The sequence below is a fragment of the Hemitrygon akajei genome, chromosome 4 (assembly GCF_048418815.1).
Source record: "Hemitrygon akajei chromosome 4, sHemAka1.3, whole genome shotgun sequence".
Lineage (NCBI taxonomy): Eukaryota > Metazoa > Chordata > Chondrichthyes > Myliobatiformes > Dasyatidae > Hemitrygon > Hemitrygon akajei.
The window spans coordinates 53,581,727-53,605,708 of NC_133127.1; the positions used below are offsets into that span (position 1 = coordinate 53,581,727).

The 23,982-nt window shown below is 41.0% G+C and overlaps 1 protein-coding gene across 1 annotated transcript in view; it reads left to right on the plus strand.

The window, feature by feature from the left end:
• Positions 1 to 23,584, plus strand: part of adamtsl7 (ADAMTS-like 7) — a 491,555-nt gene extending 467,971 nt beyond the window's left edge. Inside the window, exons 14-18 of the mRNA XM_073042603.1 lie at positions 666 to 839; positions 7,022 to 7,195; positions 8,602 to 8,781; positions 11,056 to 11,200; positions 22,478 to 23,584. Of these exons, the coding sequence (XP_072898704.1) occupies positions 666 to 839; positions 7,022 to 7,195; positions 8,602 to 8,781; positions 11,056 to 11,200; positions 22,478 to 22,617 (813 nt within the window). The 3' untranslated portion in view covers positions 22,618 to 23,584. The remainder of the gene's footprint in view (positions 1 to 665; positions 840 to 7,021; positions 7,196 to 8,601; positions 8,782 to 11,055; positions 11,201 to 22,477) is intronic.
• The last annotated feature ends 398 nt before the right edge of the window (positions 23,585 to 23,982 follow it).

Below are 23,982 nucleotides of genomic sequence, written 5' to 3' on the forward strand. Positions count from 1 at the left end.
GCATCAGAGGGAGAGCAGGACTGAAAAAGCTGGAGCAGGAAAATAAAATTCTGGGTACAGTAAACTTTGGATTGAGAAACTTTTGTACTATCAATCTTCAGGCTACCTTATGTCTGCGTATTTCAACCATAAACTGACAGGGAGGCACACAGGTGCTCTTTCCAACATCCACTTCTTCAGTTCCCCAGTCACCCCACATGCCCCTACCCTTTGAAATAGCAAACTAAAATAGAGTCATATAGTATAGGAATAGAAAAGAGCAGTTATATATTACAAAAATAGTACAGTCATAGAGGAAAGCTTCAGGTGATCCACTGAGTCTGCACCACCAAGAATACGATAATAGTTCTCGTGTTATTGTAATATTCTTCTATCTTCAGTAACTCACTCAAGATTCTACCACTCAGGGCAATTTACATTGACTAATTAACATTAGAAAGAGTGATTTGGGGTCTCCTACCTGAGTCTAAAGCAAGTATGGTCTTTACTCTGCCCCAATAGTATTGGAGAAATGAGTCCTGGGAACTGCAGTCTCTTCTAATAAAGATAGCTATCACAATTGTTAACAGTTAGTCAGAACAGTGAGAACAGAATAGTTCGGTTCTGATTCTTGTTTTCAAGAGCATTTTCTGGCCATGTAATTTAAATCTTATTCTTTTCTTCAGTGCTCAGTGCCTTGTGGTGTGGGGCAAAGACTCAGGGATGTGAAGTGCATTGACAACCTCGGCGACATCGTTGATGATGAAGAATGCAACATGCAGCTGAAGCCTGTGGATACTGAAAACTGTGACATGGGCCCATGTGCAAAGAGTTGGTTCCACACGGACTGGAGTCCAAGGGTAAAAACATTGTTCTGATATCACATCGTTTCATACTACAACCATTCCATCGGGAAGCCATTAGACCCATCACATTAAAAACATCCAACCAGCTTAAATTCCACCTATCACTAGATCAGGAGTCCTGCAGATCACAACACTGTAACTCCAACTACATTTTTACGTGTAGTGAAAGTTCTTGTCTCCACCACCCTCTCAGGCAATGAGTTCTAGATCCTTGCCACCCTCTGTATGAAAACGTTTTTTCTTATATCTCCTTTTATCCTTCTACTTTCAATCTATTCCCCTGAGTTTTGATCTCTTTGCTAACAGAAGTACATCCTTTCATTTACTCAGTAGGGGTTGCTCATAATTTTATTTAACACAAATTAAGACCATAAGACCATAAGATATAGGAGCAGAATTAGACCTATTGGCCCATCGAGTCTACTCTACCATTTCATCATGGCTGATTCAATTTTCCTCTCAGCCCCAGTCTCCTGCCTTCCTCCCATTTCCCTTCAAGCCCTGACCAATCAAGAATCTATGAACCTTTGCCTAAAAACTACATAAAGGCTTGTCTTCCACAGCTGCCTGTTGCAAAGAATTCCACAGATTCACCACTCTCTGGCTGAACAAATTCCTCCTCATCTCCATTCTAAAGGGACACCACTCTATTCTGAGCCTGTGTCCTTTAGTCTTAGACTCTCCTGCCATAGGAAAAAACTTCTCCACATCAACTCTATCAAGATCGTTCACCATTTCAATGGGTTTCAATGAGGTCACCCCTCATTCTTCTGAATTCTAGTGAATATAGGCCCAGAACCATCAAACACTCTTCGTATGACAAGCCATTCAATCCTGGAATCATTTTCATGAACCTCCTTTGAACCCTCTCTCATTTCAGCACACCCTTTCTAAAATAAGGGGCCCAAATCTGCTCACAATACTCCAAGTGAGACCTCATCAGTGCTTTATAAAGTTTCAACATTATAGCCTTGCTTTTATATTCTAGTCCTCTTAAGATGAATCTTAACATTGCATTTGCCTTCCTCATCACAGACTCAACCTGCATATTAAGCCTTAGGGAATCCTGCACAAGGACTCCCAAGTCCCTTTGCACCTCAGTTTTTTGTGAATGAGGGGGATGGGGAGCAGTACTAGAAATTTAAGAAATGGATGTTCATGCCATCAGGTTGTAGATTACCCAGACGGAAATGGCACCTCCTCCTTCACCATACCCATTCCCAATTCCCATTTTCCTCTCTCACCTTATCTCCTTACCTGTCTATGACCTCCCTCTGATGTTCCTCCCCCTTTTCTTTCTTCTGAACTCTCCTATTAGATTCCCCCATCTCCAGCCCTTTGTCTCTTTCACCAATCAAGTTCCCAGCTCTTTACTTCACCCCTCCCCACCTACCGGTTTCACCTATCACCTACAATCTTGTATTTCTTCCTCTACAACCCCCACTCTTTTACTCTGCCTCATCATCTTTTTTTCTCCAGTCCTGATGAAGGGCCTTGGCTCAAAACATCAACTGTACTCTTTTCCATAGATGCTGCCCGGCCTGCCGAGTTCCTCCAGCATTTTGTATGTTTTAAAAGACAGGAAAGGTTTAGAAAGTTAAGGGTCAAGCTCTGGCAAGTGGGACTAACTTGGACAGGGCATGTGTCAGTTGGGCCAAAGAGACTGCTTCCATGTTGTATCTATCTATGACATGATGCTCTGAATACAGTCACCTGAAGTTCTCCATTTGGGGTAGGACTCCAATGGTAAATTGGGAATACAGAGTAAGCATGCAACAGCTACACACTGCTCACATCTACAGGTGGTATAATGAACTCGTAATCCTTTAAGGGATTGTTAAAATCCACCAAGGAAATGGAAAGTTCTCCAACTTTTGCTTACCATGATGTTCAAACTAGGAAGAGGAGGAGTGCTTCCCTTTGCTGTGCAGCAATACCATGTGTCAATGGACATATACAACCCTTCACCCACCCCACCTCCTCAACATCTCCTGTGCTTCCCAGCAGACCAGCTCAATATCCACAACAGATCCTACTTCAAAAAGCCAGTCTGACAATGTATGTCAAGCCCAGTTGCCAAATGTGGCTCCACAAAGCTACAAAAGGTGAGATTCAAACTGTCATTAACTCCACCTGTCAACTTGTACCATTTCTCCCTGCCCCTGATTGTCCATGTTTTACATACGCTTTCCTGTAATTTCCAGTTAAAGAGGATTAGTTAAAACTGTGACTATCTTCCATTTGGCCCACATGTGGAATCACAGCAGTTCAGTGAAAATGTCTAGGTCTTATAATAGAGATTTTAATCTCTGTGAATTCATCTTTAGCTTTTATTTCTGAGAGTTTTATCTTTGGTCACTTAATTTTGTAAAGCTTTTTATCTCTGAAAGATTTAATATGTTGGGGAAGTGAAGGACATTTATTATCTCCAATGGGCAGCAGGGTAAGTGTAGCAATTATTGTGACACTATTACAGCTTGGGGAGATCCAGAGTTTGCAGTTCAATTCTGGCACTTTTCTGTAAGGAGTCTATGTACGTCCTCCCTGTGAAATGTGTAGGTTTTCCCTGGTGCTTTAGTTTCCTCCCACAGTCCACAGAAATACTGGATAGGTTAATCAATCATTGTAAATTGTCCCATGATTGAGGTAAGCGTTAATCGGGGTTTAGGGTTGCAGGGGTGGTGGGGCTTGAAGGGCTGAAAGGGGGCAGTCCACACTATATCACTAAGTTAATAAATTGCTAAATAAATATCTGGAAAAACTAACCTTTAAGGTTTTTAATTTCTGGTAGGGTTAACCTGTGGGAATTTCCAAGTGTGGGAGATTTGATCACCGTAACACTCGGAAATTCTGCCTACAGGATTGATTCCTGGAAGAATTAAATTCTAGGAAATCAATCTATGGGAGTTTTCATCTTTGAGAGTTTTAATTCTAGGAGGTTTAATCTTTCAGAGTTTTACTTCTGCTGAGATTCTATCTGTGGATACTGCTATGCGGTAGTGACAAGTATGGCTACACAATCATTGAATCATAAAGTTAGACAGCACAGAAATAGGGCCATCATATCTGTGCCAGCGTTTTGCCCATCTACACTAATCTCATTAGATTGCATTAGTTCCGTTTTCTGCTTTAATTTTTCAATTCTAAATGCTACTGAAAGGCAGTGAATGTATCTGATTCCAAAACCTCCAGACATCAACCACACTGTGTAAAAAACCTTCACCATAGCTCCCCTTTAAAACACCTTGCACTCACCTTAAGCTTGTGCCCTCTTGTTTTAGATACTCTTTCCATGGGAAAAGGACTGACTTTCTACCATATCTATGCCTCTTATAATTTAATATAAGATTAGATAAAGATAAAAGATAAAGATTAGCATTAAGTGTCACATGTACTTAGGAAAGACTTACTAACCTTCACCCTAATTGTAGGTCTTTGGAATGTGGGAGGAAACTGGAGCAGCTAGAAGAAACCCACAAGGTCGCAGGGAAAGCGTACAAACTGCTTACAGCTAGCAGTGGGAATTGAATCCCTGATGGTGATCGCTGGCACTGTAACATGATGCACTAAATGTTGCGCTACCATTCTGACCCCAACATTACTGTGCCACCTGCTATTATCTAATATACCTCTATCGAATCACACCTCAGCTTCCTTCAGGGAAAACAAACCCACCCTATCCAAGCTCTCCCCATAACTCAGGACTTCCAAACCAGGCAATATCCTGGTGAATTTCCTCTGAACTCTCCCCATCACAACCTAATCTTTCACAACCAGAACTGCACACAATAATCCAAGTACAGTCTAACCCATAGTTCATAATATTGCAATTTAACATTCCAACTTTAATATTCTATGTTGGCATGCATGTTCTTCACACACCCTGGTTTTCCACTATAGCTGTCTATAAATGTGTAGTGGAGAGTATATTGACTGGCTGCATCACAGCTTGGTATGGAAACACCAATACCCTTGAACAGAAAATCTTACAAAAAGTGGTGGATACAACCCAGGCTATAACAGGTAAACCCTCCGCTCCACTGAGCACATCTACATGGAGTGCTGCTGCAGGAAAGCAGCATCCATCATCAAGGACTCCCACCACTCAGGTCATGCTCTCTTGTGGCTGCTGCCATCAAGAAGAAGGTACAGGAGCCTCAGGACTCCCACCACCAGGTTCATAAACAAGTTATTACCCCTCAACTATCAGGCTCGTGAACCAAAGGAGATAACTTCACTTGTCACATCAGTGAACTGTTCATACAAGCTATGGACTCACTTTCAAGGACTCTTCATCTGATGTTCTCAATATGTATTGCTTATTTATTTTTATTATTTCTTTCTTTCATTTTGTATTTGCACAATTTATTGTCTTTTGCACATTGGTCAAATGCCCGTTGGCATGGTGTTTCATTGATTCTATTATGGTTATTATTCTACCATGGATTTATTGAGTATGCCCACAAGGAAATGAAGCTCAGGGTCGTATATAGTGACATATACCTGTATGTACTTCGATAATAAATTTACTTTGAACCTTTGAACTTTGAATTTATAGGGATCTATCAATTTGACTCCCAAGATCTTCTGTTCATTAACATTCCTTCAAACCCTAACATTTACTATATGTCCTGCCCCCACCCCCCAATCACTTGCCAATATGCATAATCTTGTACTTGTCAGGGTTAAATTTCATTTAACAGAGCTCTACTCATTCCTTTCCATAACAACCTTGAAGCAAATAGAATTAAGGTCACAGTTCCCACCTACACTTCCGTCACCTGCCCACAATCATTTTTAAGACAATATCCAGGACTGCTCTGTCTCTCTTTAGAATCTATATGTATAAAAAGCTTCCTCAGGTGTACTTAGTAAATTTGGCCCTATTTAAGTCGTGCGTTAAGGCAATCCCAGTCAATGTTGGGAAAGTTAAAATCTAACACAACTATAACCTTTTGCTCTTACACCTCTTTTTGTGGTTTGTTTGCATATCCATCCCTCTTGTTCCCATTGACAATTGGGAGGTTTACAGTAAATCATTGGCACTTCCCTTACTCCTAAGTTCAACCCATATGACCTTAGTTGCTGCTAGATGTATGTTATGTTTTTCATAATCCTCCATTTTCTCTTTGTTTACCAATAGTGTGATGGACTCACTGAACGTACCATCCATATTTTCCACATTCTGAATGCCCTGTAGTGAATGAAACATCAGCTCCTCTACGTACACTTGTGATCTGACAGGAGCTGCAGCTGGACATACCTCCAGCAGACACATTCAACAGGGATATTGGAAATGTGTCAGCTTTGTGAGAGAAGCATATCACTGCCCCTCATTCCATAACCTTTATCCCCTGTCCCTCCTGTCAGTATAGGTACCATATCCGATGTGGACATTGGTGACCATGGTTTTCCATGCAGTTCTATCCCTTGTTCTTTGTATGACTTCCCTTCCCTTTATGTGTAGCCACCTGGCCAGGCTTTTGATGTACATAAGCCGAGGTCTTCCTCTCAGTTTGCTCCCCTCAATCTTTCCAGAGAGTCTGAGTTTTTCTAATTCATCTTTCCGCATGATGTGTCCTAGGAATCTGAGTTGTCTCATTGTTGGTATGAGTGATCTAACTGCTTGGGCTCTTCTGAGAACTTCTTCATTTGATGTGTGTGTGGTCCATGATATTTTTAACATTCTCCTGAGAACCGTAATTCAGCTGCCTCTAGTCTCTTTTCCATTGCTGGGGAAATGGTCCAACATTCACTTCCATAAGTCAGGATAGAATAAATGTAGCACTGCAGTGTTCTGTTTTTAGTGGATGTGTTCATCTTTCTGTCTGTTAATATGGTCTTCATTTTCTGGAAAGCTTCTTTCTCCATTGCTATTCTGTATTTGATATCTGTGTCACACCTGCCATCACTTGTTATTTGGCTGCCAAGGTATCTGAATTTGTTGACTTGTTTGATGTTTGTATTTCCGATCTTGATCACACATTGTGGGATGTTTGTCTTTCTGGAGGTGACCATGCTTTCTGTCTTCTTGGTGTTGATTGAGAGGCCTCTGCGATTACTTTCTGCTGCCACTATAGTGAGTAGTTCTTGAAGTGAGTAGTTCCTGTCTCTCCTACTAAAGAAGAAAAAAAATGCTGCTGATAATCCTTTGGTTGACCTTTGTCTTATTGCAGTGTTCTGCAGAGTGTGGAAATGGCATCCAGACAAGATCAGTTGTGTGTTTGATGAATCACATCAGCAGTTTACCTCTGGAAGGCTGTGGAAATGAGAAGCCTGCAGATGTCCGGCCTTGCAACATTGGTCCTTGCAATGAAAATTTTAGCTGGTTTACAGGGCCATGGAGCCAGGTACAGTACAAATTAACTAAACTAACATGTCATGTCAATTAAATTATCACTACATATGGTGGAAAAGGAAATATTGATTATAATCAATAAGTTAACATTTATTGATTAATAACAATATGTAGAGACATATTACTATTTATTGATATAAATAGTATATTGGGGTAATTGAATAGCAACATGTCTCTACATTCTGATGCATGTTAGACTTTAAATTAGGGTCAGTCAGAAATTCAAAACTTAGCATGAATCCGACAATTATGAAGCAGATTGTCACACTGGAGAAATGTCAGAGATTAAAAAGCTGAGGGAATAGGATAAATCGAGCAAAAAAGAAAAGGTTGACAATAAATTCATAGTCTGGTTAACAATACATGCAGGCAGGATAAAGGAGGGCTAGACTGTAACTAAAGACTTCAAGAGTTGATTGCAGGGGGACTGTGCTGTGTATGGAGACATTACAGTCAGAATCACAAGCCTGGACTTGACTATAGAAATATCACAGGCTGACTCAAACAGTCTATCCCATACTTGGAAACATCACAGGTTGCATCAAAGAGCCTGGACTGTTTGTGAAGAAATCACTGGTTGGATCAAAGGAGGGGTCAAAGGGATGTGGACTGTATGTAGAGACATCAAGCCTGACCACAGAAGCACAGAGACTACATAGAGACATCACAGGATGGGTTCAAAATTACTCACAGCCTGACTCAGGCCATCTCTATTCTGCAGCTGCTTGGATCTTAGGCCCAGAGTGAATAAAGCAGTATTCTCTTAGTGCAAATCAAGGACACAGAGTTGGCTCCACATCTTCCAAAAATAGGGAAAGTATCTGGGCTATTTCCTTTTGCTTACTTCAATTAAGTTATTTTTCTGAAGCACTAGGAGAGAATTTCCAAAGAGATTTTCCAGCTAATCTGCTGTAACTAGCAGGGAGTTCCCGAAAAAAAAATCATAGAAAGGCTTTGTTGATAGGGTTTGTGACTTCTGTAGGCTAATTGTGCCAGCTAATTGTGGACAAGCTGGAGAAGCCTCACAGAAATCTGCCCCTTAAGTCTATTTCATTGTGTTATTTAGGCAATAAATAGAGTACAGGCATTGGAGTATAGCAACCAGTCCTTCGAGCCTTGTCTGCTGTTCAGTTACATTACAGCTGATTTGCATCTGTGGAAAGGAATAAAAAGTCAACATTTCAGAGCTAGATTGTTCATCATATGTCAGCACAAAACATCGATTCTTTATTCCTTTCCTCCAGAGATGCTACTGAATTCCTCCAGCATTTTGTGTATGTTACTTTGGATTTCCAGCAACTACAGAATCACTTCTGTTTATGATTTGTGTGCATCTGTATTTATCTATTTTTATTCCATAACTCTTAAATAATCTGTTGTGTTCCTGATCTTTACCAGTGCTCAGCAGATTGTAGTAATGGTACACAACTGCGAAGTGTAGTTTGCCTGGAAAAGACTGACGACAAAGTTATGGTGGCGGAAGATGTTCAGTGCTCCCACCTAGAGAGACCAGCTTCAGAACAAATCTGTCATCTGAGGAAATGTGACGTCAAATGGTACACAACGGAGTGGAGTGCAGTAAGTATAATCATTAAGGGATTCTGTCAATGGTGGGTATAGTATCACAACTAAAGAATTCTCTCAGTGAGGAATTTGTTAATTCTGTAGAGAACAAGAGACTGCTGATGATGGGCTCTGGAAGACAAAACAAACTTTTGGAGGAGATTAGCAGGTCAGGCAGTGTCAAGTGCAGATGGACGTCAGAGGCAAACAGACAGCCAACATTTCTGGACTAATTTCTGGTATAAAGAATGAGAGAAAGGAAACACACAGAAAATGCGGGAGGAACTCAGCAGGTCAGGCAGCATCAATGGAAATGAATAAACAGTGGAAGTTTTGGACCCTTTATTATCTATTCATTTCCATAGGCGTAGCCTGTCCTGTTGAGTTCCTCCAGCATTTCATGTGTTGTTGCTCTGGATTTCCAGCATCTGCAGAATTTTTTGTTTTTATGGGAAGATTGGGTGGAGCAAGAGAAGGGTGGATCCAGGTGAGGAGAGCTGATTGGCAGATGAAGGAGAAAGGAGCGGAGATCATGAAAGAGGCTGGAAGATAACACTAGAGGGGATAAAGGGCTGCAGATGATGGAATCTGACAGGAAAAGAGGGTGGAGCGTGGGACCAGATAAGGGAGGTGGGGAGGGCAGATGAGAACAGTGGGTGGAGTAGATGATAAGCAGATAGAATAGCTGATGGTGGAGAAAGACACAGGGCCTATGGCGATGGGGTCTGGGGTGGATGTCAGAGGAATTGGGTAGATCAGGAAAGAGGGAGCAAAGAGCCAGAGGGAAACAGGCTATCTGAAACTGGAGAATTCATTGTCATACAACTGGATTGTGGGCTACCCAGGAGGAATATGTGATGCTGTTCCTCCAGCTTGCTTTTAGCCCTACTCCATGCCTATACAGGAGTAATATATAGACTACAATTAAAAATCTATGGTGGCATGATATATACCAGAGCTGGAATAGTTTACATGTGGTTATAGTAACTAAAACATGTACTGGATCACCATACAGATTTGGATACATAACAATTACAAGCAGGGTGCACTACGAAGCAGGAATCAGATTATCACCATCTGCAGGAAATGGTGCTGTCTTTCCTGTCAATCCCCACAACCAGCCTCCTTCTAGGTCAGTTGTAACCAATGTGAACACTGATGAGATGGAATATTTGATTCTTGTTAAGCATCCAATGTAAATAGGCACGTACAAACAAGCTGGAGGATCTCAGCAGGTCGGGCAGCATCCGTGGAAGCGAGCAGTCAACGTTTCGGGCCAAGACCCTTCGTCAGGATTGAAGAAGGAGGGGGCAGGGGCCCTATAAAGTAGGTGGGGGGAGGGGGAAAGTGCCAGGTGAAAAACCAATCAGAGGAAAGATCAAGGGGTGGGGGAGGGGAAGCAGGAAGGGGATTGGCAGGAAAGGTGAAGAAGGAATGTAAAGGGAAAGCACTATGGGTAGTAGAAGAAGGCAGAATCATGAGAGAAGTGATAGGCCGCTGGAAGAGGAGGCAGAGTGAAAGTAGGATGGTGGAAGGGAGAGGGAGGGAATTACCAGAAGTTGGAGAATTCGATGTTGATACAAAGGGGCTGGAGACTGCCCAACCTGAGTTTGGCCTCATCATGGCAGTAGAGGAGGCCATGTAAGGACATATCCAAATGGGAATGTGAAGCAGAGTTGAAGTGGGTGGCAACCGGGAGATCCTGTCTGTTGTGGCGGACGGAGTGGAGGTATTTGAAAATAATATTTGAAAAATAATTTTCATGTTCCCTTTCAAAGTGCTATAAAAGCGCAATACACAATTTGGTACAGTGGTACAGCGGTACAACTAATACAGCACCCATACCGAGTTCAGACCTAACCCCAGTGTCAAGTCAATGTTGTTTGCATATTCTCCCTGCTGCTTGTGTTGGTTTCTCCAAGGGCTTCACTTTCCTTCCACATCCTAAGGACTTGAAAGCTGGTAGGATAATTAGTTCCTATAAATGGTCCCAAGTGTGTAGATGAGTGGTGCAATTTAGAGGGGTGACAGGAATGTGAAGAGAATAAAATAGGATTAAAATAAATAAAATAAAATGAGTGGTTGCTTGATGGTCAGCAAGATTGTCTTGGGTCAAATGGCCTGCTTTAGGGTCTGTGTCAATCTGTAGTTATGACCATATCAATGAGGTCAGTCAGCCATTTGCAACCTGCTGGTGCAGTGTTCCTTCCCCAGTATCTATCATAGAAGATGAATGTAATTTACTCGCCACTCGTTTCCATCTTACTCCAGCCAGGTTTTATTTTTCAGTGCTCTAAGTCCTGTGAAAGTGGTTACCGGGTTCGGGAGGTTCGATGCCTTGCAGATGACATGACACAAAGCAACAATTGCGATTCCTTCCTAATGCCAGTCGACAGAGAAATTTGCAACACCAACCCGTGCATTCCAGAGATAGGTACAGTATAAGTGACTGACTATAATAATGTCCATAACCTTTATAAAATCATTTATGTACTTGATATGTTAAAATACATTTTTTGTGTTTTTATCAGTGAATTTGCTGTTCCATGTGCTAAGAAATGTTTACATAGAATATATACCTACATACAATGTCCAATTTTGATTTTACCTGGAATAAATTGTGTTTGTGACTGCTTCTCGGTGAAAGTGGCAAAGGAAATGAGGTGATCAAGCTAGAGGTGGCGCAGTAACAATTCACAGGCTTGCTGCTGTAACTGGAGAGTTTGAGAGGTTGTGTAGGCTGGAACTAGTTCCCCTGGGGTGAGGAAGGCTGAGAGGTGATGCTATAGAGATTGATAAAATAATGCATTGCACAGGTACTGTAAGGTCGATAGTCACAGTCTTTTTCCCAAAGTAAGGGGATCTAAAATTGGAGGGCGTAGGTATAAGATGCGAGGGGAAGACTTAAAGGGTCTCTGAGTGGCAAGCTTGTCCACACAGAGGCTGGTGGGATATATGGAACAAGCTACCAGAGGAGCTGGGAGATCTTGGAACAATTATGATATTAAATAAAATACATTTGGACAAATGCATACTGTAGATTGGAAAGTTTGAGAGAGATATGTGCCCAACACAGGTAAAGGAGATTAGTTTAGTCAACATGGACAAAATGGGCTGAAGAACCTGTTTCTTTGCTATGAATCTATGGACTGATAATCCATGCAAGTGTGTCTATTCTTCATCCAGCATCAGGAGCAACTCATGATTTCACTATTTATGCAATACTCATTTCTGATTATCCAGGCATGAGTTGGAGCTCAAAGCTCTATAGTATATTGCAATACAATAGGAGCACAATGGCTATCCAACACTACAGCCAGTGTAGCTGCACAACATATTGATCAGATTTGACTTGTCATAGGGACGTGACTTGAGAGACTACTATTTCAAGCTAATAAATTGCACTGTATTCCAGTGATGAGAAGTTGCTCGCAAACCACTGGGTAAGCTTCTTTTTAAGCCAGGTTCAAAGCTGACAATTTCAAGAACTGATGAAATACCAGTAGTAAAAAAAGTATTCTGTTCACTGCAGCGGAATGTGATCAATGCATTATCATGCTTCACTGCCTTCCAGGCTCCTTATAGTGGAACTGTGGGTCTCACTAGTCGTCTTTGCCTGCTCAGTTTCCCTCTTTGCATGTATCCCTCTGATGATGACTTCCATGTCCCATTAAATGAATTCAGGACTTCTCTCCCTCTCCCCTACAGCCTGTCTGACCTCCATCACAGCCACGGTGTATGTTGCTGTTGTCCAGTTCCCGTGGGGAGTGTACCCTTTTAAGGATTGCTGCATAGCCAGATGTCAATGGAACCAAGCCCTATTGGAAAATATGCAGGTCCCTTTTAGTGCATCTTTCTGGGTGTAAAACACTTTAACTCTGTTTTAGATTTAATTGTGGCAAATTTCAAGTCAGATTCAGCATTAGAGTAAAATGCAGTGACAAAGAAAGGCTCCAATCTAATCTGCAAACTCAACTGAACAACGTCTGTTAACTATCTATCCTCATGCGCAAAAAGAGTGATAGAAGCAAGCAGCCAGTTATCAGCTGGCAAATTAATTCACTCGATCAGGCCTAATGATGCGCACCTGTGTTATTTCTTTCTCATTATGTTTCATCTTATGGAAATGGTTCTTGAAGCATATGGTAGCACATGCAGCAGTGCGGTGAGTCATGATTAGAGAAGCCTGCCGAAAATTAACTCCCTTTTCTCTTAAAAAATGCCTTCATATATGATATTGGCTAAGAACTTGCTGTGCTGTGAAGAGAACAAGGTATATTTGCATTTTCAAAGGTGCTTAAAAAACATATATCGGACATTCATTATTCCCCCTGCCATTTTGTCTTCAGTTCCACCAGTGTCAAAAGTACAAACCTTTCCCAACCTTCTGATACATATGAAAGGAGAAGGTGCATTAGCACAAGTGGGTCAGTTTGCAGACATCTGTGATACAAAAAAAATGTTGTGTCATTTGTTTAAAACCACATGTAGCTTACAGTGTTTCTGAAGAACACTGCCATTGAAAATATTGAGGTTAACAATTTGAAATATGAGGAAGGCTGGCTTTCAAACAATAGAAACTGGAGATGAGATTGCTATCTAGACTTGGCTTGGAGTATAATAAATATGTGGAAGAACAGGGGCAGGCTCTTCTGGCTTCAAAATCTGACAGCTGGGATGATGGAAAATAGATGGATTGGCAGCTGAGGGTGAGTATTTGCAGCAGATTCCAATTCTAAAAGGGGCTCCACCCTGTTTAAACAACTGCCCTAAATTCTGGTTATCAGAATCAGGGCAATTATTGGCCAACATTCCTCACTTCAAAAGGTTATATCCAACGCTATCTCAAGATTGCACACCAGTCAGCTCAGCAGAGTTCTCCATAGCTAAGAGTTGGCATGAGTTCCAAGAAGACCCTTCAAAGCAGACCATGCAAAAAATAAATAATGTAGCTCTCCATTCCACCCTTCCTGGAGCTTGGAAGTGTGAAGGCTATTTTTACTTCACTTTTGAGAGATTTGGACAGGTTACTTTGATCCACAGTTGGAAGCTGGCCCTCATGTTAATGAGCTCAACATTTTTATTTACAAAGAAAATAATCCACCTGCTGTCTTGTGGTACTTAGTTAGCATGTGTGAGGTGTTAGATTGGCCATTTTATTTTTGCTGGAAAGGATTGCATCTAACTACTTTGATACCAGTCCTTGAGCATTTTCTCTAATTCCTTGTGGAGTTCCCACCCTTGTCAGATAGGCGAAAAAGACCCTGAAGTCTCACAGCAATCTCCTGCCATAAATGGAGCTTCAAAGAAAATACAGAAGCCTTGTGCACCTACTTCCAAAGGAGTTACACTGATTGGTGCTCAGATTCTCATGGTAGACTGGAAACACTTACACGGTATTTCATGATCAAACTGAGTAGAGCACCAACAATCACAAACAATGTTCATGATCATAAGAGCGTTTTCTCTTTGGCATGGGAAGAAAAATTCTGAAGTTGATCATTTTTGTTTAGATGTCAAATCAAGAATGGTGTTTTTCCTATGACACCGATGCCAAATGCAAACCTTAAATTGCAATGTATTTTCTAATTATTTAGTAATTTTAAAACACGGAATTGCTGGGCACATCTCCAGGTATCTTTTTTAAAAATATATTAGATTAGATTAGATTCAACCTTATTGTCATTGTGCCGAGTACAGATACAAAGCCAATGAAATGCAGTTAGCATCTAACCAGAAATGCAAAGAATAGTGTTTTTTACAAAATAACTGCAAATAAAAAATAAGTGCTACAGCATACAAATACAAAAGTACTGAGACAGTACAATATGGGTGCAATACTGCTTAGGAGATTAAAATTTGACCACACAAACTTGTCTATGTCTGAACAGAAAAAGTTACCTTTATAAGTACTAATCGCTGGATTCTGTTTGCCATTTAGATTAATGGGCACCTTACAGTTACATTCAAGTCTTTGCAAAGAAATCTTAAACAAAGCTTCAGACCTTCCTTCTTGGCAATTCTACCTCTGAGTTATGGGTCTTTGCATTCTTGATGTAGCAACTGCTTACAAACCAAATATTCTCTCCCACCCTTCGTTTGCATATGTCCATTGTCCCACTCACCATGAAAGCACAGTTCATTGTAATGGCAGGTAACTAAGTTTGCTTTGATATTTCGGGTTGATTGCACATTTGATGATACCATTCTGTTCCAGATGGGCTTGTCTTTGGTGAGCCACCTTCTCAAATGGCTGCAGTCCTTTTGGAAAGAGAAGTCCAGGGTGTAGGCCCAGGAATAACGAAGAATTAACAATATATCTCCAAGGCAGCATGATGCTGTGTGATGGGAATTTTGCTCATTGTGGCTGACGGCGTTTGCCGAAGGGTTGCAAATGGAATTGGAGGTTGTGCAAACATCAGCAAACAAGCCTTTGGATGGAAGGAAGGGAATTGATGCAGCAGCTGAAGATGGTTGAACCTAAGACACCCCCCGAAATATTATGCAATATTGTCATAGTGAAACCCCGCTGGTTTCCTTGGCTGCACAAGTCTAGGGAAGACACACTCTTGTCCCGGTTTGTGTGGTCACTGTGTAATTTGCTACCCTGTTACAACCCAGTGCAGACAGCACACTACATACAACTAAAGGAATTATATTTATGAAACTTACTTAACTAAACGGTTAGTAAAGAAAAGAAAGAAAAAAACCAAAAGGGCCCATTCTAATTAACCAGTCAAATGTGCACAAGTGGAGCTCATCTTGAACTTCTGTGTCACTCATGCGCTGGGCCCTTGGTCAGCGTGAAAGCACACACCACCTTCCAAACGTCACTTGCAAACCATCTTGAATAAACGGGTCTCCCACCGGGTCGTATCCTATGACCAGTGTTTTCTCTCTTCATCTCCCGCTGAACTAAAGCTCCAAGACCACCCATAGTGCCCCTCGCCAAAGAACATCTCTCCAGTTCCGCCGTCCTAGTTGGACGGCACACATTCCTCATCATTCCTTATCTTCAAAAATAACCCAAACAGGCTGAAAGCAGAGTAGACTGCTCTTACAGAACTGCTGAATGAAATGCCTACAGCATAACAGTGAAGATGTGAACCAAGGCATTACAATAGTGTTAAGATAATAATATTCCCAACCATCAGATCATCCAACTAGTGGAATATTTTTCCCTTGATGCGCATTGACTTCATTTTTATCAGGGTTCCCTGATGCTGCATTTGGCTAATATTGGCTTGATGTAAAGAGCAGTCCTATCAAATCACCCCTTTGGTTCAGAATGTCTGGGCTCAATCAGCCCTGGGGAAAAAAATTAACCTAACCTTGGTGAGTAGGTATTGCTTGATAGCAGTGTCAACGACCGCTTCCATTGTTTTAATGATGATTAAAATAATTGGTCAGGTTGGATTTATCCTGCCTTCTGTAAATAAGACATACCTCAACAATTTGTGTGCTGGACATACCTCCCTCTGCACCCACACCTCAGTGAGTTCCACGCCCGCTATGACACTGAGCTCTGCTTCCATCACCTCCATCTACGTGCCTGCTTCTTTGGCAAGGACTCCCCAACCCTCACATGATGCCTGTTTCCATCTTCAATCCTCCTCCTCTTCTTGGACACCCAGCTCTGGTCTTCTGCATGTTCTGGATCTTTTTATCAGTAACTGCCAACAAGACATCAACCATCTTGACATTAAAACTTCTCTCTCCAATTCAAAACCCGCTTGATTTGAACGGGCTGCTCTCCACTCTCTCTGCACTAATCTCAACCTCACCATCACCATCAAACCTGCAGATAAGGGCGGGTGGGGGTGTTGTAGTAGTCTGGTGGACTGACCTCTACCTTAGGCAACTTTCAGACACCTCCTCTTACTTACCCCTTGAACAGGACCCCACTAAGGAGCACCATCTTGTGAGTCCTGATGAAGGGTCTCAGCCAAAACGTCAACTGTTTACTCTTTTCCATTGACACTGCTGAGTTCCTTCAGTGTTTTGTATGTGGTGCTTTGGATTTCCAGCACCTGCAGAATTTCTGGTGTTTGTGAGTTACCTCAGCAATTTTCCTTGTTAGTAGGTAGTTGCCAGTATCTGCAATGGAGCAGCTTGTTTAGATGTGCAGTTAGATACGGAGCATAGCATTCAGTAGGTACTACATCCAGGAGATTATCTGGCTGTATAACCTTTGCCAAATCAAATGTTCTTAGTTACTTCATGACACCACATGGGGTGAACTGAATTGCCTGAAGACTGCCTTCTGTGATGGAGGTAATTTCAGGAGGAAGCCAAATTATTCCTCCACTTGACCCTTGAATGCTTCAGTCATCATTATAGATAAGGATGCTTTTAGAGGCTCCTCTTCTCTCTTTGTTTCTTTGTCTATAATGTATAGATCAATTTCTTTTAGAGCATTAACCCCCCCCCCCCCTTAGCATTATGTATTGATCTGTTGTCTGCAATTGTGCTGTTGTTCGCCCATGGGCAGTTCTCTCCCTCTCTCTCTGCGGTGTGAATACACTAGTTAAAGGCGTCTCCCACGTGTGTACTGTTATTTAATTGATATGTAGTTGTGCACAGACACAACGTGGTCCATCACCATTCACAAGTGGATGTGGAAGGTCTGCAGGGCTCCAGTTTGAACCATTGGCTGTAAGATCAGTTAGCTCAGTTTATTCTGGGCTGCTTAGCTCACGTGTGATGTGTTGGTGCAACTTCACCAAGCTGGCACCTTTTTAAATATGAATTTGACTGAAAACCTCTGCTGGATGATGTCTGAAGGTCAGGGTCATGTAACTGGCAGAAAGCAATGACTGCCCCCTCAACTGCAGCAAGAACAGTAAAACAAGTGTTGGTAGTCACTTCAAGTCATTTCATCTAGATTGGATAATGTCATTTTGGAGCCATCTGTAAGTGTAATTGAACCTGTAATTAGATTCATACCCACCCACACCATGGCCTCAATCACATCCCCCAGTGGACTTGTAAATTCAGCTCAGATTGCTTAGCAAAGCTTGTTCTCTGTTCCATGGACCTTGCTGAGTAGAGGAGGGAGTGGTATTAATACTCAAGCCAAAAGTAGTAGAATCTGTTTTTTGTAAGAGAATTAGCACCACCTGCCACCATCTCATGGTAGTGCAACTGTTGTGACTTCAGGCATTTCCTGAAGTTGTACCAAGGTGGAAGGAGATTTATGAAACTGATTCCAGGGATGTGGCTCTTTAGTTGCATTAGGAACTGGGTTGTTCTTCTTGGAAAAGAGGTTGTGGGATGTACAACTTCCCATTTGTAGTTGGTCAAGAACCACAGGACATGGAAGTGATGAGCAGAAGAATGGAAATGACCTGAAGAAACACTGTGTCTAGCTGGGGTGCATTGAGCTACTAAGCTTAATGGATGACTTCTTTGTTGTGGCCTTGTTCTGTACTGGAATCTCGCAGTGATTTTGTGGGCACCAGTACACATTTCTACGCTTTGGGTTTTGGTGTGGATGGATAAACCAAGCAGGCTGACAATCTCTTCAGATCCGAGTGATTTGAATAAGGCACTGAAGAAGAATGGTTATCTATTAAAGGCGCAATAGCATAATGATTAGCACAACGCTTTACAGTAACCAGTGGCCTGGGTTCAATTTCCAGTGCTCTCCGTAAGGTGTTTGTACATTCTCCCATGACCACGTGGGCTTCCTCTGGGTGCTCCAGTTCCCTCCCACAGTCCAAAGACCTACCAGTTAGTAGGTTAGTTGATCATTGTAAATTGTCCTGTGATTAGGCTGAGGTTAAATCAGGCATGCTGGGCTGCACAGCTCAAAGGGCCAGGTGGGCCTATTCTACACAATATTTCAATAAAATAAACATAAAATAAGATATTATGACAGATGTGAGCAAAGCAAAAACCATCAGGACACTGAATATCCAAAATGGATTTTGGCATGTGGAGATTGACAGGGAGAATTGATTTCTGATTACTTTTAACACTTTTTTAGGAGATATTAGAAGAAAATTCATGAGCAAGAATTCCAGTGAATCAAATGAAAAGTCACAGTACAAGCAGAAATATGTTTGAAAACCAAAGGAAAAAGCTGACCTCACTCATAGATACCTTAGACAAGTTCATAAGAGCAATAACCATGGAAGATGGCCAACCAAAAGCACGTGCAGGTGGATCCCTGACAAATACTGAGGTATAATGCACTCAAATTGTAAAATAGCTATTAGCTGCCACATTTAGGCTTGAAAGATTGTACCAGGACACATATGGGAGATATGTACTCATCGCAGATCATTAAGTGAGTGTAATGAATCTCCTATAAGCTTCAAAGATATATGATACAGATTATCTCACTATTCAGATGTACCTCATAGACACTCCTGTCATCCAAATCTTCTTGCACAAAAAACAGATTGCAGGCTGGTGGAATCAGAGAAGGTGAATGTGCTGAAGGAGCCAACTATTGCAGAACTGTTTATGGAAGAGCCACAGCAAGGCACGTCGTTTAATACATTACTGCAAAAACTGTCTTCAGTTGTTCTGAGAGATGGCCAGAAAGCAACAGGAACAAGGTCCCTTAATTCTGCAATCCAAATGAACTGTACTTCCTCAGTGGTAAGAGAGTAGTGGTCTCAAAGACTTAAAGGAGAGAAATAGGAGAGAATGGTAATTCGAGGAAAACTTGTGGAAAAAAATGAATTGCCAGGAACAAACATAGAAATCAGAGACTTTTCACAAAATTGTGATGTGCACCTATGTGTAGAGAAAGTCCAACTGAAGGGGATGAACAGAGCTTGGGTGAGGCCAACTTCTTCACAATTAAGGCTAAAGTCCACCTGATGATTGTCAATTATTTTTGAAATGCACTGGAAAATAGCCATCTGATTTAACCACAATTTTTATTTTAAAAATAACCTTTATTCATAATAAAATATATACACAAAATTACAGTGCAAAATCTTTGTACATTCTTAGTGTACTTTTGTCAATACTTTAATTCGACCATCTCTTCAGCTATAATTCAGTTTGCCAGCTTTGCCTTATGTAATATTTCAGACGAGATTGCAGCAGACATGGCGCACAATTTTCTGCAGGTGACTTTTCGAAGTTTGTAGCCAAGTGAGAATTAATTGACTTGTAGAGTGTCATTCACACACTACCCGCAGTCCAGACAGAGAAAGCTGTAAAAGAAGCCAAATCACTTCTGAGAAAGGGAAAACAAGCACATATGGACACATACCTCAGTCTCTTGGATTATAAAAATATGTCAATGCCCAGCCCAAATGATCTGCTGACCCAGAACAATACTTCCAACAGCTGCAATGCTGCTGAAGCTTCAACTTTTAGCTGGAATAAGCAGAGAGAGAGAGAGAGAGAGAGAGGAAGATCAAGCTTTCTATAGCAACAAGGTTGTTAAGAAGATGCCACCACTTAAATCATTTGTTCCAAATTGAACCTTGACACCGACATGAAAGAAAGCAGCAAGCTGTAATCATCAGGGAGGTACAACTAGGTTTTGCGAAGTAAAGACCAGGAAGAATACCACATGAATCATCTGAGGGAGACTGCTGGAAAAGTGCAGGAGACTGAAGTCAATGAGTAACTAAAATAGGACATACCACATTCCCTGTTGTAGAGTGTACCTAGGCCAAGATGAATGGCAGCCAGTGATGATCTGATATGAGAGAACTTTCTCCAGCTATGAGGAGTGAGATGCTTATATTGTCTGGAGTAGAATGGCTGTTTAAGGATTTTATGTTGGAGGAGATATGTATAAATGTGATACAATTATACATAATAGTTGGCACCTCCTTCGTACAAAAGATGTTACTGGGATACGGTTTTTTTTTCCAGTGTGTTCAAGAAGGATTCCTGCCACAATATGTGGACAAGCTGACTAGAAGGGAGGCCTTACTGAATCTAGTACTAGGCAATGAACCTGTTCAGATGACAGATTTCTAGGTGGGCTAGCATTTCAGAGACAGCGACCTCAACTCCCTAACCTTTAGCATGGCCATGGACAAAGACAGGAACGCATGATATGGGAAATTAGTTAATTGGGGGAGGGCTAATTATGATGGCATTAGACAGGAACTTGGGAGCATAAATTGGAAATATTTGTTCTCATGGAAAGGCAGATGAGAAAGTGGAGCTCTTTAATGAATATTTTGCTTCAGTGTTCACCAAGGAGAGGGACATTAATCAATTTAAAGTCAGGAGGGGATATATCCCAGGTTGCTACACGAAGTGAGGTCGGAGATTGCTGGAGCATTGATGATAGGTTTGATGTCCTCATGGCCACATGAGTGGTACCAGAGGACTGGAAGGTAGCAAATGTTGTTCCATTGTTTGAGAAAGCAGCACCATGACCACTTTAATCACTTTGCACAAAAAGGGTTTTTGTTTTGTTTTCATTGCACTCTTTCTTATAAAAATTGAGTTAATGTTTTTCTTGTAAATATTGCTTGTTTGATGCTATGCTGTAAGTAAGCATTTCATTGCACCTGTGCATGCATGCAGTTGTGCATATGATGATAAACTCCATTTTGACGTTGAATGTGACAAGGAATACTTTATCCATAGAAGGAACAGTGGCAGACAAATTACTTAATGCAACATTTAATATTACATGAATTGTATGCTTACTCTGTGTTCTTTAGTAAATTCACAGTACCTAACATATCAATACCTTCATTTGCAAATTGTAAGTTTTTTGTGACAAGGTTGCCCCAGTGAACCCTGAGGTCCATGAGAATGCCCATCATAGAAGTAATATTCAGAGGATATTGTGGTTGAGCGTAGCTTCATAAAAAGTAGCCACAGAGAATCATCCCTCACTTCCTCCAGTTGATACATTAAAAGCTGTAAAAAAAACAGCTAAAATGAAAACTACCTCTCTGCATGGTGAAGATATGAGAACAAATGTATAACTTCACGTTCTGAAGAAAATAGTTGAGCACTTAGTTCTGCCCATGGCGTCTTCAGTAGTGAATTTTGTGTTTTAAAATGTGATGCCACTTATTGCTGATGCACATCATTGGTAGTGTAGTCCTGAAAAGATGTGCATGGGATTGATACTTGCCTCACCGTTGAACTGGTTTTCAGCTGACTTCCCACCAGCTGTTTACTAAAATTAAAATTAAAAATCATTCCTTGATTTCTCTTGAGCATCATCTTCCTTCATAATTAATTACACACATGTCTGACCTACTATTGAGGCATCATCTTTTAATTCTTACTGTCTTCTTATGTTTCTGCTCATTCTATTGAGCTATTTAAATAACACTGGGACACGTTCGAGGTATGCATTCCCGAGTGTAAGTATAATAAAACTGGAATGTCTTGCTAAAGCTCAACAGAACAAGTTATCCTTGTGAAAACTTCTATGTAAGCTGTACAGGTTCTCCCCAGGGTATGGCAGGTCCTGTTCCTGTGAAACCAAACAGTTCACAGGTCAGAAACGTGGCTCTGAACCATGCAGAAGATGCCGGCAGCCCCACGGTAGCTTATGTACAGGTTGTACGTCAGAAAGACATTTGTAACCTGGGGGAACCTGAAAACCTGTTAGTATGATCAGGGTGCTTGCAAGCACCTCACATTTGTTGTAAACTTGCTGAAAATGTGATGTATTCCCCCAAAACAGCAAGTGACGATATATTTGAGCTGTTGAATTTACAGATCTACTTCTGTCTTATTTCCTCCTCTCTTATCATTGCAGATGAGAAGTGCAGGGACATGTACTTCAACTGTAATGTTGTGGTTCAAGCCAGACTCTGTGTCTACACGTACTACAAAACAGCATGCTGTGCATCTTGTGCCAAGGCCAGAAGAAGAGCTGCCCAGCTCAGAAAGAGATAACTCCCCTCTTTCACCACTGAGACTCCCTCACAGATCGTGATGCAGTTACATTAACCATAGGAGCACTTGCAGACTCTACTGTGTTGACAACATCATAATTGTAAAGAAAGATGGTCAAAATTAGTATGATGTGGCTAGTTTATAAAGAAGAAATATACTGTATAGTATTAATATAATCTTATACCATTATCATACTGGTCTTTGGTCAAAATACTAATTTTCTTGTTAGTTTACTGTTTTAGATAATATGAAATGCATTCTACAAGTGAATGAAATGTATTCATAATAGGTTTTGGGATCTCCCTCTGTGGAAGTCAAACCTAGGATGTAGAAATTTGTCCTCCACTGTTTGCATTGACATGCAGCGTAGTAATGTATGTGAACTGAATTTCTCTTTTGAAACCCTGTCCCATTGAGCTACCTGCAACCAAGTTTGAGAAATGGGATTCAAAGGGCATTACTACATCACACAAGTAGAAGAGGATAACTCTCAAGTTTCAGAAGGCTGGTTAGAGAAAGTATACAAGGCATCTCAATAACCTCTTCCTATTTCTTGACCAAATTTCTTCTTTAATATGGTTTTCAATTCAAGGTTCATCTGTAGATTAACTTTTAATTACATCTATTGACTGGAGAATTATCCCATCAAAGCAACTTTTCCAACTCTATGGAGTTATACAGTAAAAACCTGCTTTCCTCCATTTCCTCATGCACACATTTCACCTACTAGCATTTAACTTCATATCTGGATATTCATCAGAAAATTACTAGCAGAAGCTTTCAATGTGAGCCAATAATATCAGTTTGAAATGACACTGATATTGTCAGGATCAATGTGGTCAGTAACATCAGAGCTGACAGATTTCAAACCAAACCTCCCATTTTTCACTAAACCAGGCAAACACAAAATTTAAAGTCCCTGATGGGTTCTTTGCACATATTTCAGTGCAGTCAAGAGATAAGTAAAGTGATATAAATGCGAGTTGTTTACTTACTTTAAACATGTCCTCTGAGAATGTCATAGGACTGAGGAAGTGCCATTTTCCTTTAATTGTGGTACTTTGGATCCCACAGTCCATTAACCATGATTACTCTGACGTTCACCTTTGCCATAAAACCCATGTCTCTAAGAGCCTTAATGTTGTAATTAAACTGTCAGCCTTCTGGTAAATGGTGTATTGAAGCCCATCTCTCCAGTATATGAATTCTTCAATCAAAGCCCTTGTTGCTGATGCAGTAACACTCCCATTATGCCATGAACAGAATTCTGAATAGCTCTACTTCTGTTAACCTTGCTGACAAACTTTATCTATTTCTAACTCATGCTACTTTGCATTAAATCTTAAGGAGATTGGCGAAAACAAA